This window comes from Cetorhinus maximus, chromosome 9 (assembly GCF_964194155.1).
Source record: "Cetorhinus maximus chromosome 9, sCetMax3.hap1.1, whole genome shotgun sequence".
NCBI lineage: Eukaryota > Metazoa > Chordata > Chondrichthyes > Lamniformes > Cetorhinidae > Cetorhinus > Cetorhinus maximus.
This window is the reverse complement of record NC_135887.1, coordinates 39713917-39727659: the sequence shown is the minus strand read 5'-3', so window position 1 is coordinate 39727659 and position 13743 is coordinate 39713917. Positions and strand designations below refer to the sequence as shown.

General features: G+C 40.5%; 1 protein-coding gene across 11 annotated transcripts in view; it reads left to right on the top strand.

Moving 5' to 3' along the window:
* The window catches only part of tspoap1 (TSPO associated protein 1), a 307699-nt gene that overhangs the window by 85291 nt on the left and 208665 nt on the right, over positions 1-13743 (top strand). For 10 of the 11 annotated variants that reach the window (XM_078548560.1, XM_078548568.1, XM_078548567.1 and 7 more), the window contains exon 1: positions 12027-12529. The exons of the other annotated variant lie outside the window; for it this stretch is intronic. In XM_078548560.1, coding sequence (XP_078404686.1) covers positions 12401-12529 — 129 coding nt within the window. In that variant the 5' untranslated portion in view covers positions 12027-12400. Of the gene's footprint in view, positions 1-12026; positions 12530-13743 lie in introns of those variants that run through there. 11 annotated transcript variants of the gene reach the window in all.

The window sequence follows — 13743 nt, the reverse complement described above, 5'->3', positions numbered from 1 at the left end:
TGCAAAAGCTGAGAGAGAGACAGATTAGGAAAGGAGAGAGAGAGAGAAAGGCTGTGTGAAAGCAGAGAGAGACAGAATGGGAAAGGAGAGAGAGAGAGACAGGGTTGGAACGGAGAGAAAGAGATGAGTGGGAAAGAAGAGGGGGAAAGGAGAGAGAAAACAAGAGAGACAGAGTGGGAAAGGAGAGCGAGAGACAGACAGTCAGAACTGGAAAGGAGAGAGAGAGTGAGCGCCAGGGGTCTGAAAGGAGAGAGAGAGAGATATTGGCAAAGGAGCGAGAGAGAGACATTAGAGTAGGAGAAGCAGAGACATTGGGGAAGGAGAGACATTGGGGAAGGAGAGATAGAGAGTCATTGAGAAAGGAGAGACCGAGAGACAGAGTGGGAATGGAGTGAGAGAGACTGAATGGGAAAGGAGAGAGAGAAGGAGATAAGCAGAATGGGAAAAGAGAGAGAGTGACAGGGTGGGAATGGAGAGAGAGTGAGAAAGGCAGTGCGAAAGCAGAGAGAGATACTTGGAAAGGAGAGAGAGAGAGACAGTGGGAAAGGAGAGAAAGAGACAGACAGAATGGGAATTGAGAGAGACAGAGAGTCAGGAAGATATAATGTTTTTGGAATGTATTGGGAAATAGTGGTATCTGTGTCTATATTTATCTGTGTGCCCGTGTGTGTTGAGAGGGGTGGGTGACTTACTTGGATTAAAGGCAGCAGGCCTGAAGGATTTGATGTAACAAAAGATGAGCTAGATTTGAAATGTTAAGTGGGAAAACATGGGGAAGTTTAGAATGTAAGGCGTAAAAGGACATTTGCGTTTGTAAATAAACCAGACTAGATTGTTTTCAGAGGAGTGAAATGTGTCACCTAGTCAGGTGGAGTTCAGATATGGTGCATTTATTTTTCCCAAAGATTACTGGTAAAATTAGTACTATGATAATTTTTTATGATCAGGGAGGTGAAGTCCAAAGACAAGGTGAAACAATGGGAATTTGCATTCAAATGGAAAAATATGTATAAAGGAGAGAAGGCTATGTGTAAAAGCAGACTTCTTACAATCTAACAAGTGTGAAAAGCATTCAGCATCTATGCCTTAAGCTACTGACTACAATGAACCGAAGTTAAGGAAACTCACTTTGAATTGGATTGTTCAGGGTATCATGTTTCTTTGCCTGGGTCTTTTAAAATCTATCTGTTTTACTGTTGCCTTAACGGAGGTGTAACTGGGAGTCAGATTAATTAGTGGATTTAGAAGTTATTATAGTAGTAATTTGTAGACATATGCATGTGCTTAAAATCATTTCTCTTGTTAAGAAATGTTTAATCTAGTTTTGTAAAAACCTATCAGGCTCGGTGGTCTTTTTACGACTGAATTGAAAGCCCGCATCTCAAAACATACAAATTGCAAAAATAGTTGTGACAGTTGTCTCAAGTTTCCCTCTGGGATTTGAACAACTCAGCATTTACCATCGGCTGTGCCATGACAGAGAAACAGAGGCAGAATGGGAAAGGAGAGAGAGAGACAGAGAAGGAAAGGAAGGGGAGAGAGAGACAGAGACAGAGTGGGAAAGGAGGGAGGAGAGAGCGACAGGCAGAGGCAGAGTAGGAAAGGAGAGAGAGAGATATACAGAGTGGGAAAGGAAAACAAGCAAGAAGTTGAGCTGAGTTTCAGGAGTGCTGTGTTTGAGACACAGAAGCTGTGCTACTCGGGGCTTGTTTGGGTGATTTAATGTTATCTAATTTGAATTTATACAGCATTTCTTCTATATTCTGTGATTTATTTCATTTTGTATGTTATGCCAGTTCGGAATGCACAGTGCTGCACATGTATGGTATAGTATTACAATTTGTACATTGGTTTTTAAACCAAAGGAACCTAACTCCGGCTTCAACATTGATTCCTATGGTAACCCACGATTCACTTAAAGTCGTTTCACTTAATGTTGCGATTTTCAAGAACGCAACCACAGCTTTCAGTGAGGACTTAATGTATTTATATTTAGAAAGCACTTTTAAAGTAATGAAACGTCCCTAAAGTGCTTCACAGGAGCATTATAAAACAAAGTATGACGCCAAGGCACATAAGGAGATATTAGGTCACATGATCAAAAGCTTGGTCAAAGAGGAAAGTTTTAAAATGGTTCCTAGAGAATGGAAGTAGGTAAAGATTGCTCAAAATGCTTCCTGAAATATTTTTTGTGCGCCAATTTTTTCCTCAGTAACTGTGTTTCTAATATTGCAAATGATGATTCAAAAAAAAGATTAGAGTTTCTGTTGCACTTACCTACTGAATTGTCTTTCAATATCTTAACTAAAATTTTTATCTGTAGCTCAGCCTATCTCAGCAGTATAGGGTTTGCCTGGATTATTTTTAACCTGACAACAGTTAGATAGCTTTCAGTCGCTTCTCTGTACCTTGAACATATACATTTTGCAGAATAACCCCCCACCATCATGTAGCCTACGAAAGAAATAACTTCAATTCATATAGCACCTTTCAAAACATCCCGAAGTGCTTTGCAACCAATTAAGTACGTTTTTTGGAGTGTAGGCACCGTTGTATTGTAGGAAATGCAGCAAGTCTCACAAACACCAATGAAATAATGAATAGATAAGTTTGTTTTTAGGGATAAATATTTGCTAGTGTTAGGAACTAGAGATAGTTAGATAACATTTATCTGCTATATGTGTATTTATGTGTTAGGAATGAGTTTTAGCTTTAAGTTCAAGTTTAATTTGTATTTCTGTATTTGTGTGTTAAGAAAGGGAAAACTTGAGTTTTAGTTTCACTTTAAAAGTTACCTGAATTTTAATGAGATTTACAACTCTTGAAGTGGAGTTAAAACAAACACAAGGTAGAAAAACTGTGCTGTTGCCTAGCAACAGGGGTCCAGAGAGTGAAGCCCCCCACAAACACAAAGAAACTGAAAGCAACTTGAGTTTGGTTGGTCATTCTGCTCTAAGGTGAAGGTAACAGTTTAAGTCTGCCTCTAGCTGACACACTAGCAGACTGCTGAGGAGAATAAGCCTAAGAATCTGAGATGAGTTGCTTTATAGTTAAAATAACTGTGAATGTTGAGTGCGTTCTGGATCTCAAGGAAGATACCCAGTTGTCAGAAGTCTACTGGGAGAGGGAGCTGTAGGGAACAGATCCTAAAGGAAAACAGGAAAGGTCCCAAGAGGACAGTTAAGTCAAAGGACAAAGATAGGAATCTGGAAAAAGTCCTGTTAAGTAAAATTAAGAGTGAAGAGAGAGAAAGGCTCCAAGCTTAAAGGGAGAAAGCTGCAGGATGCAGACTTAAAGCAATATAGGCCTACGAGAAGCTAGAAGATCCAAGGAGACAGCCAAAGGTCTGTAACTGTTTACTATGGACATATGAAGCAGCGGTGTTCTGTTGGCATGGCTGAGTCTGAGAGAGAGGGTGTGGAAGGAAGCTTGAATGCACATGATGATCTAGGGGAGAGGAACATTGGAAGGAGAGTTCGAAACCCTCGAGATGGACCTTTGTGAAAAGCGTCTGAGAGAAAGCGTCGTTTGGGAGAAGATTCCAAAGCGAGTTCTTTGAGAGTGGCGATTGGAAACCCTCACGTGAAAGACAGAGTTCAGTGAGACCGGCTGGCTTACAGTGTGACAAGTGTCCTTGGCTTGCTGCATTGTTCCAGTGAAGCCCAACGCAAACTGGAGGAACAGCACCTCATCTTCCGACTAGGCACTTTACAGCCTTCCGGGCTGAATATTGAATTCAACAACTTTAGATCTTAAACTCCCCCTCCCCCCATCCCCACCCCGTTTCTCCCCCCTCCCCTTTTTTTTCAATAATTTATATAGATTCTTCTTTCCCCACCTATTTCCATTATTTTTAAATCTAAAACTAAAACCTTGTTAGTCTTTCCACCCTACCCCAGCTAGAGCTGTACTTTGAGTGTCCTGTCTTCCATTCTTAATTAGCACTTTTCTTAGACAAATATCACCACCTTCAACACCTCTTTGATCCTTTTGTCTGTGACATCTTTTGATTATCTGCTCCTATCACTGCTTGCTTATCTCCACAATCACCACACCCTCAACTTCTCTCTCCCCCGCCCCCCCACCTTAAACCAACTTATATTTCTCCTTTCTCCTAACTATGCTTCAGTTCTGCCGAAGGGTCGTGAAGGCTCGAAACGTTAACTGATTTCTTCTCCACCGATGCTGCCAGACCTGCTGAGTTTTTCCAGGTAATTCTGTTTTTGTTTTGGATTTCCAGCATCCGCAGTAGCTTTTAGCTTTTTGTTTTTATCTAAGTGTCTAGGGGGTGTTGATGAGAGATCCATAGCATCTGTTTGGGGTGGCATCTGTCACTTGGTTTCAGAATGTGGTGTGCCTGACCACAGGTCATCTATTGGTCTATGTGGACTGTGTACTTACTGTGAACATGAGAGTATAAGATAGCTTTTGTAACTCGTATTATCCTTACAAATCTGTGTATATCTGTAAAGGTATAGTTGTGGGTGAAGGAGCATTGTAATATAGTTCATCTCTTCTTGTTTAATAAATGTTTTATTCTTTTGTTAAAAGTTCATCAGCTGACTCCTGTGACCCTGTCCAGTAGCCACTCTCCATGTTTCTAAACAAAAAATATAAGTTAGGATCTATTAAGCCGGGTTCTACCCTTGGACCTGACTTGTCCAGTAGTAACATCAGCTGGGATCATAACACCAGGACACTGGGGTGAATTCCCTACTCTTCTTTGAAATAGCACCATGGGATATTTTACATCCACCAGAGAGGGCAGACAGGCCTCAGTTAACTGCCTCACCTGAAGTATGACCCTCCGACAGTGTAGGACTCCTTCAGTACTGCACTGGAGTGCTAGCTTAGATTTTGCACTCAAGTTGCTAGTATGGGACTTGTCACCTCAAATTTCTGACCTGGCGAGAATGCTACCACTAAGCAGTTAAGTACGTTTGAGATAGATGTTTTGGAGCAGAATGTTCCAGAACCAATGAGGGGGTAAGCCTCTACTAAACTAATAAATAATGAGCACACTTAGTTAATAATCCAACAGTAAGGCAACATTTATCTAAGAGTGGTCATAATGTGATCAAATGCAATGTTATGTTTGAAAGGGAGAAATATAACAGTTACTAAGATTCTATATTTTGATAAGTATAACTTTAATGGGATCAGACAGAGAATGACAACAACAAACTGGTCACAGCTGTTATCAAGTCAAACTACAGATGAATAGTGGAAGGTGTTAAATAAAAAAAATTTAGCTTAATACAGGACCAGTATATATCCCTAGGGAGCAAGAGCTCTACTTACTAAATAAAATAGTTATGGTTGGCAAAAGAGGTGAGAGTTAACATAAAGCTAAGGGAAAGGGCATACAAAATTGCAAAGAATAGTATATAGATCCAGGCAACTGGGAGAGATAGAAAGAATAGAAAAGGAAGACAAAGATAATAAGAGCTATAAAAAGGAACATAAAAAGAAACTTGCAGGGGATATCAGCATTAACGCACAAAGGGCTGGATTTTTGCAACTGAGGTGGGTAGCTCGATTTGGAAAATTTCCTGACTCAGCAGTCGAGCCTTGGTGGAAAGTGAGCCATCAGACCCAATTTTCGCTTCAGAGGGCGGCGTGTGGGGGGTGCAGATCAAAGGTGGCCACAAAGGCAGCCAAGGTGGCTGGTTAAAAGGCCTGCCTCAGTTCTCTGGGACTTTGTCCCAGTTGTTTCATCAAATTTTAGACCCTCTAGCTCTTGGCCTTCACACCCCAACACCCTCCACTTGCTCCCCATGCCACTTCCATGCCAACTCATGCCCTTATACACACCCCTGTGGCCCCTTACACCCTCTGTGCCAATTCACCCAGTATCCATCATTGGCAGGCCTCATTAGCTATGTTGAAATGAGATAAAATAATGTTCTAAAAACGTATTCAGCCTTCACTATAATGAAAGAACTTTCATTCATGAAAACCCATTCAATCCTTTTAAATCTCTCCAAGTGCTAATCACTTTTTAAAAAAAACTTATATTTACAACTCCATATCAAAGACAATTAATCCTTTAATAGTCTCTTTGAGCTGTCAGTCAAACTGTTAACTAGAAATACCTACTGAGATAATTGTGGCTTTTGGAAATCAGCCAAGCATTCATAAAGAGCCTTTAGGTAAATGTAAACAAACAGCTATTGTAATTGCTAGAACAGAGTTTTTTTAATCTCTCTCTGGCACTGGCAGCCTATTTTTAAAAAAAGTTTAAAGAACAAGACATTTAAGAAGACATTGCATCGTGACGGTTATATTGACCTTATCCACCTTTCAAGACCCTTTATGTCTAATTCATAAATTCATTACTTCCACACAGTGGTTCAAGGCCCTTGCAAAATCCAAAACATGGTCTGTGGCCCTGCTAAGTTCAAGTTTCCCTCATGTATGATTCACACCCCACCCCCTTTCCCTTCCTGCAAAAATGGGATCTGTTGAATATGGGAGTGGGACTTTTGCATCTTGGTCCCGCTTGCCATTTTGGAAGCTCCATGGGTTCTCCATGACTCTGCGAGAATCCTCCCCAAAGTTTTTAGAATTATATTAGAAGAAAAATTGTAGCCAAGGGTAATGTTGACCCTTTCAAACAGATATGGGTAATATTTCAAATGAAAATAAGGAAATGGCCAACTTGTTGAAAATTTACTGTGTGTCAGTCTGCATGATAGAGGAAGAGGATAGTATACCTGACCACCTAGGGAACAAATAATGAAGCAGGAATTGGAATTCACTAAAATTAATGTAAGCAAAGAATCAGTACAGGACAAAATAATGTCTCAAAAGACTGACAAATCCCCAGGATCTGATAGTTTCCATCCCAGGATTTTAAAGGAAGTAGGTGATGAAATTGGAGATACTTTGGCAATAATTTTTCAAAGCACTCTTGATTCAGTAATTTTTAAGTAATTTTATTTGTTTCTGGGGATGTGGATTTTGCTGGCTAGGCCTGCACTTATTGCCCAACTCTAAGTGCCTTTGAGTTGTTGGTGAGCTGTGTTCTTGAACCGCTGCAATCCTTGTGATGTTGGTACACCCATAGTGCTGTTAGGGAGAGAGTTCTAGGATTTTGACCCGGCAACATTGAAGGAATGGCAATGTAGCTCTAAGTCAGGACGGAGAGTTACTTGGAAGGGAACTTGCAGGTGGTGATGTTCCCACGCGACTGCTGTGCTTGTTGACTTGTTGTTCTAGGTTGTAATTGTCTTTTTAGATTGAAGGATTGCAAATGTAACCTATTATTTAACAAGAACGAGAGAGAGAAATCAGGGAATTATAGACCAGTTTGTCTAAAATCTGTTTTGGGGAGGTCATTGGAACCTATAATTAAGGACAGAGTGATTTGAGCTGATTAAAGAGCACCAATGTGGATTTGTAAAAGGTAAGTCATGTCTAACGAACTTAATTGAATTTTTTGAGAAAGTAGCTGGTAATAGGCAAGGGAATACCTATGCATGCAGTTTGTATAGACTTCCAGAAGAGATTTGATTAAGTTCCAGGTAAAAGACTGTTAGCCAAAGTTAAAGCTCATGGAATTGAAGGCAAATTATTGACCAGGTTAGGAGGTTGGTTCGATGATAGAAGTAGGGAAAATGGAATGTACTCAAAATATAAAGAAATGGCTAGTTGTATCCCAGAAGGATTTGTGCTGGGCCTCAACTATTCACGATAGTGTTGAGTGATAGATAGAGCCATGTATCCAAAGTTGCTGATGATACATGGTTGGTGGCTTAGTAAGAAATATTGATGGGTATATAAAATTGCCAAAAGGTATTGATGGATTAAGTAGGCAAAACTGTTTCGTCAAAACAGATAAGTGTGATGCCTTCCATTTTGTTCTAAAAAAGGATATATCTGAGTATTTTTTAAATGATGAAAAGCTAGGATCATTGGTGGTCCAAAATTATTTTGGGATCCATTTACGCATTGCTAAAATGTACTAGTCAGATGCAAAGAAAATATACAAAAATGGAATGTTGGCCTTTATATTTGGAGGCTAGAATATAAAGGTGAGAAAGCTTTGCTACAGCTATACAAAGCCCTGGTCACTGGAGTACAATGTACACTTCTGGGCACCACATCTTAGAAAGGATATATTGGCCTGGATTTTCACCAAATTGTGTCAACATGGGAGCCCTGTAAAATAGTGGGCGGGGCTCGATTCTGGTTATCTGTTCCCGTTTCCGTTAATTTTTGACGGTATGGGTATGGGCATGGATAGACAGCACACATGCAGGATTCTCACCCTTGTCAGCTACATTGCATGGGTGAGCATCTGCCCCTCGGGTGCAGTGATTGACAGGCCAACTGGTGTAGCTTAGAAAAAGCCATAGCCATCTGTTTTTTTGCAATTTCAATAGGTTTCATTCTCTGAAGCTGCATTGGTTTATTTTATAAGTAAGGCTATTACAAATGCTTGGCTGAGTTTCAAAAGTTCCAAAACCACTTATCTCAGCAGGGGGCTGTGTTCACAGTTTGATAGTTTTAAGAGGCTATTAAGGAATTATCTGTCTTTGATGTGGTTATTGAAATAGGTGTTTGTTTTTACAACAGAGTGACCACTTAATCCGTAGTCCTTGCCCTCACTGGACCCTGAATCGTCATACCCTGTGATCTAACTGTGACCCTTTATGTCTTATCAACTCCACCAAACCTCTGCCTCTACTTGGACTATGGGATAGATTGCAATATGAAAAGATGAGAACCCAGAAGTCCTGACTTAAAAGTAATTTTTGTGGCTGTATCAGTGTCTTTATATATTACATTTTGGATGTGTTGCTCTGCATATGTGTTTACACTTGCTGTCTTATCTGAAATGTAATCAGTGAATATATGCACACACATATTTACATGTACCCTTTGGAAAGTCAGACTAATTCATATAGATGGTCAAAGAGATCTGCAGGTACACATTCAAAAATCATTGCTTCATGGTCAAGCATGACCTCATGCTTCAGGGGATTTAAACTTTTAAAATATTTTTTATGAAAGGTATTTTTCAGTATGAAGTTAGTTTGATTGACAGCTCTATTTGATTGTTAAACAATTATTTTTTTCATGTCCATTTCAAAGACATGTTTCCTGAGGTCTTCCCATAGTGGATATTGGGTGAATGGCTATGACAATTGCATAGGGTATGAGGGAGCATGGAGGGGATATGGGGGCATGTAGGGGTTATGGGAGCATAGAGTGGGCATGTCAAGGCATGGGGAACATGATGAGGAATAGAGGGGGGATGAGGAGCGAGGGTTTGAGGGCCTGACATTCATCATTAAAACTGGGCTGATATCCCAGTAAACAGAGGTTCTAGCCTGCCGGCCTTGTCATCTGCCTGCCTCCATTGCTGCCCCAGGCCTGCCTTCTGTGGCAGTGGGCCTGACTCCATCCTGCCCTGCCTTGCTAGAACAAAAATGGTGGGCAGCAGCCTTTTTAAAGGAAACAGATCTGCTGAGGTGGTAAGTTTCCCAGTTCGACGTTCCCACCTATTCCACGAAAATCCAGCCCATTGGCCTTGGAAGGCCCTTTCATCAGAATGTTACCAAGGCTACAGCGACTCAAATTGTAGAGAAAAAATACATAAACTAGGCTTGTACTCCTTGGAATATAGAAGTTTAAGGGGTGATTTGATTGAGGGTTTTAGAATCTTGAAAGAAATTGATGTGGTAGATAGAGAGAAATTTCTATTGTTGAGGGAGCCTAGGGCATGGCGACATGACCTTTAAATCAGAGCCATTTAGGAAACATTGCTTCATCTAAAGGGTGCTGGTAGAAGTATGGAACTCTGCCAGAAATAGCGAGCGCAGTTAATAATTTTAAATTTGAGATCAATAGATTTTTGTGAACCAGGTAGAGTGGTTAAATGGAATTAAGACACAGGTTAGCCATGATTTCAACAAGAATATACATTTATATAGCACCACCTAATATAGTAAAATTTCCCAAGTATTTCACTGAATGGTGGAACAGGTTTGAGGGGCTGAATAACCTCCTACTGCTCTTATGTTACCTCCTGTGTTGCAACAATAGGAGTTGAAGGATAGAAAGTTCTATCCCTTATCCTGTGAGAATTTAATATTTATTTGCTTTTTCCAGAGGACTTTGAAAGAAACCCCTGATTGAATTTTCAAAGCTTTTAATTCAGACAAATGACAACTTAGACGTTAATGCATTAAAAATGCCACTTTTCTGTTGAGAGCTCCGCTCAGGCAAATAATATGTGAGAGGCTGTATCCATGAACAGCAACGCATGCAGTCCTGTTTTATTTTGCAGACTGTTGGTAAGAAAGTGAAGAGATTGTTGATAAAGAATAAAATGCTGTTTATTGTCAAACTCTGGTAGCCATTTGTTACTTGGCTTTGGTTGTATTTACCTGGGTTTTTTGATTTTTAAAATCCAGTGTTTGGGTTTTTCACCTCATAAATGGAGCATCTGGATCCCATTGCTAATTTGTGGTCTACCTCTGCCAGGTCTACCACCTGGTTTCAGTTTGGGCCTTCTGAATCCCAGCCTTCCATGTATGGCATAGTAGCTGCTTTTGAGCACACTTTCTTAGGCTCCGTAATCCTTGCCCTCACTGGACCCTAAATCCTCATACCCTGTGATCTAACTGTGGCCTTAAATGTCTTATCAACTCCACCCAACCTCTGCCTCTACTTGGACTATGGGATAGATTGCAATATGTAAAGATGAAAACCCAGAAGTCCTGACTTAAAAGTAATTTTTGTGGCTGTATCAGTGTCTTTATATATTACATTTTGGGTGTGTTGCTCTGCACATGTGTTTACATTTGCTGTCTTATCTGAAATGTAATCAGTGAATATATGCACACACATACTTACATGCACTCTTTGGAAAGTCAGACTAATTCATATAGATGGTCAAAGAGATCTGCAGGTACACATTCCAAAAATCATTGGAAGTAGCAACACATGTTAACAAGGCCCCAAAATGCACTGGGGTTCATCTTAGAATAGAATTGAAAAGCAGGGAAGTTATGTTAAATTTGTTTAGAAGTTTGGTTAGGCCAGAGATTGAATCAATGTGTAAGATCAACTTCTTTATCCGGAGAATAGTTTATGGAACTTGCTACCACATGGAGTAGTTGAGGTGAATAGCATAGATACCTTCAAGAGGAAGCTAGAACATGCGGGAATGAGGAATAGAAGGATATGTAGATAAGAACAGATGAAATTGGGTGTGTAGTATTTAATGGAAATGTTGTGAGGCAGTATAGTATGTATTTCTCTGCTTCTCTGTGGAAAGTATGCACATGAGGTGTTTTTTCTTTCACTTCCCAGTTATATTTTAATGGGAGGGCTATTGAGAGACAGGCAGGAGCAGCAAACTTGCTGATTGTGGCTTGTTGGACTAATAGCTGCTTTTGAGGAAAGCAGCCAGCTACCCAATTACAGTGGGTTCTTTCTGATAACTAAAACAGCATTTCCTCCTTCATTTGAAGTATAAATTTTTTTAGTTGGAAAAAATGTCTTTAATCAATAGTAATTATTGAGAGAATGCTTTAAATGGAACCCTGGTCCTGTAGCTAGCATAAGTTCATTTTTATTCTGCTGCTACCGAGGAGTCCCAGCAGTACACATGAAGCTATAGGTTGCTGTAGATGAATTTTGATATTGGTCTGCCCCACAGTCTGTGGGCTGACGTTAAGTTTCCTGTGTTTGCTGCAGGTTGTCACAGCTCCCCTCAGGGATTAAATTTGTTTTTGTGTACCCCTTTTAGGACCGCAGCAGTAGACTATTCTCTGGGATCTTGGCAGGAGAGGTTACAGTTACTGGGATCATGTCTGAAGTGTGCTGAGGGCTGCGTTTCAGTATTGCAGTGTGCTAACATCTCTAATCAATAGCAAACACAGCATTCTAATACTGTAACCCAGGCAACGGGCACACACTGCCTGCTGATAGGCCAGCTCTAAGAGAAACACTGGATTGGTGGTTTGCAGAAGGTGGCTATGAAGTGGTGGGTTTTAATGTTGATTAGTTCCAAATAGGGGAGCAGTAGGATAGCAGGTACATCTCTGACACTGCAGTGCAGCTTTGGATCTTCATACGCTGTGGCTGAAGGAGCAGCAGCGTGTCCATTGATGGATGGGAGGGTGCTGAATAAATAGGCTGATGTGATGTACACTGGCTGGCTGTAAGGAACCTGCTGTGTCGTTGAGACAGATTCAAATACACAGTCCACTACCGAGACTCACTGTCTCTATAGAAACTGCAGATTGCCGTCCTTTGTGTTACCGACTGGAAAAAACATAGAGTTGTGTGCTTGATGTATGACAGATTTGTATTGATGATGGGATCAGTGGACGCTGGCAGCTGATGCAGGAGCTGTGAGCAGCGTTTCACTGCAGACCTAGGGATGGAAACACGGACAGAGGAGGAGAGGCGGTCATCATCACAACATCTCTTTGTCACTGTTGAGGGGACACCAAGACATCACTCATTGTGTGAGAATATTAATGGATGGGAAATGGAGGCTTTGAAGCAGGTAAGAGCTGTGTATAGCAAAAACAGGAATGCAGATGTATCTGACAGACAGCTTTACGTCACATGGTTGCTGTAGGGTTTGAACTGAGTGTGACTGACTGTCCCAGCTGCAGGGGACTGCGCAAAGCTAGTTGCGGACTTGCCAGGCAGTGGAGGCAAATCAGCTCAAAGTGCCTGCTCCTTGTCCCTGGAACACCCAGGAGGAGACTGACGCACACAATCAGGAAACCATTGCAAAACTGGCAATATTTTTGCATCAAAATTCAGAAAAAAATTGCAAGTAATGGTTTCTACACAAAATATTGCATCTGCCTGTTTAGCTTGCTGCTGACTCTTTAAAGCAAGCATTGCAGAATAATCTCTGCCAGTTACTATTTATTTTACTAGCGAACTGAAGGGTATTGAACATTGTAAAGTATGTGCTGAAACATTCTGCAGTGTGCTAGTGAAGGCAGGCCAACAGTTTTAGTTTAGCACAGAATGGACAGAAACCCAAGATATCCAATGTGTGGATGTGTGTCTTTGATTATTCTGTGGTTTTGTGTGTGCTTTTGTTTATTCCTATTGCTGATGATTTAAATTTAGACAGGTCATAGTTTTGACCTGCATCAATTAAAGAGTGCTATTTCATCTTGATACGAGTGTGTTCAGCGTTCACGATAATCTGACAATGTGTCGACAATGTGAAGAGTATAATTTTAAAATATGATGCTATGACAGCCATTGCAGCCCAAAATGGAATGAAGAGGAACTAAAGAGAACCCATTCACTGCCATTAAAACCAAGCTTGTGCAGAGGAACGTCCAGAGAGATAACACTGCGCAGCATGTTAATCAATTGATTAGTTGTATATCACAATTCACTTTGAAAACTGTACTGTCAAGAGATCTGGTGGTTTTCTTAAGATCTTAGGGTATGCGGCGCGATATATAAATACATATTATCTGTGTTCTCTCTTGTTTAATTTAAAATAAATTTGGTAGACCGATGATGATCATATCACAATATAATCCTTCAGAATGAAGTTTATCAAGCATCAGCTAAATAGAATATCATGGCCATTGATATTTTCCTGTACATTTTTGCCAACCAATGATATAAAAGGATATAGGGCAAATGCAGGCATATAGAGTTAGGACTCAGATTGGCCATGATCTCACTGAATGGCGAAACAGGCTCAAGCAATTAAATGGCCTACTTCTGTTCCTCTATCTG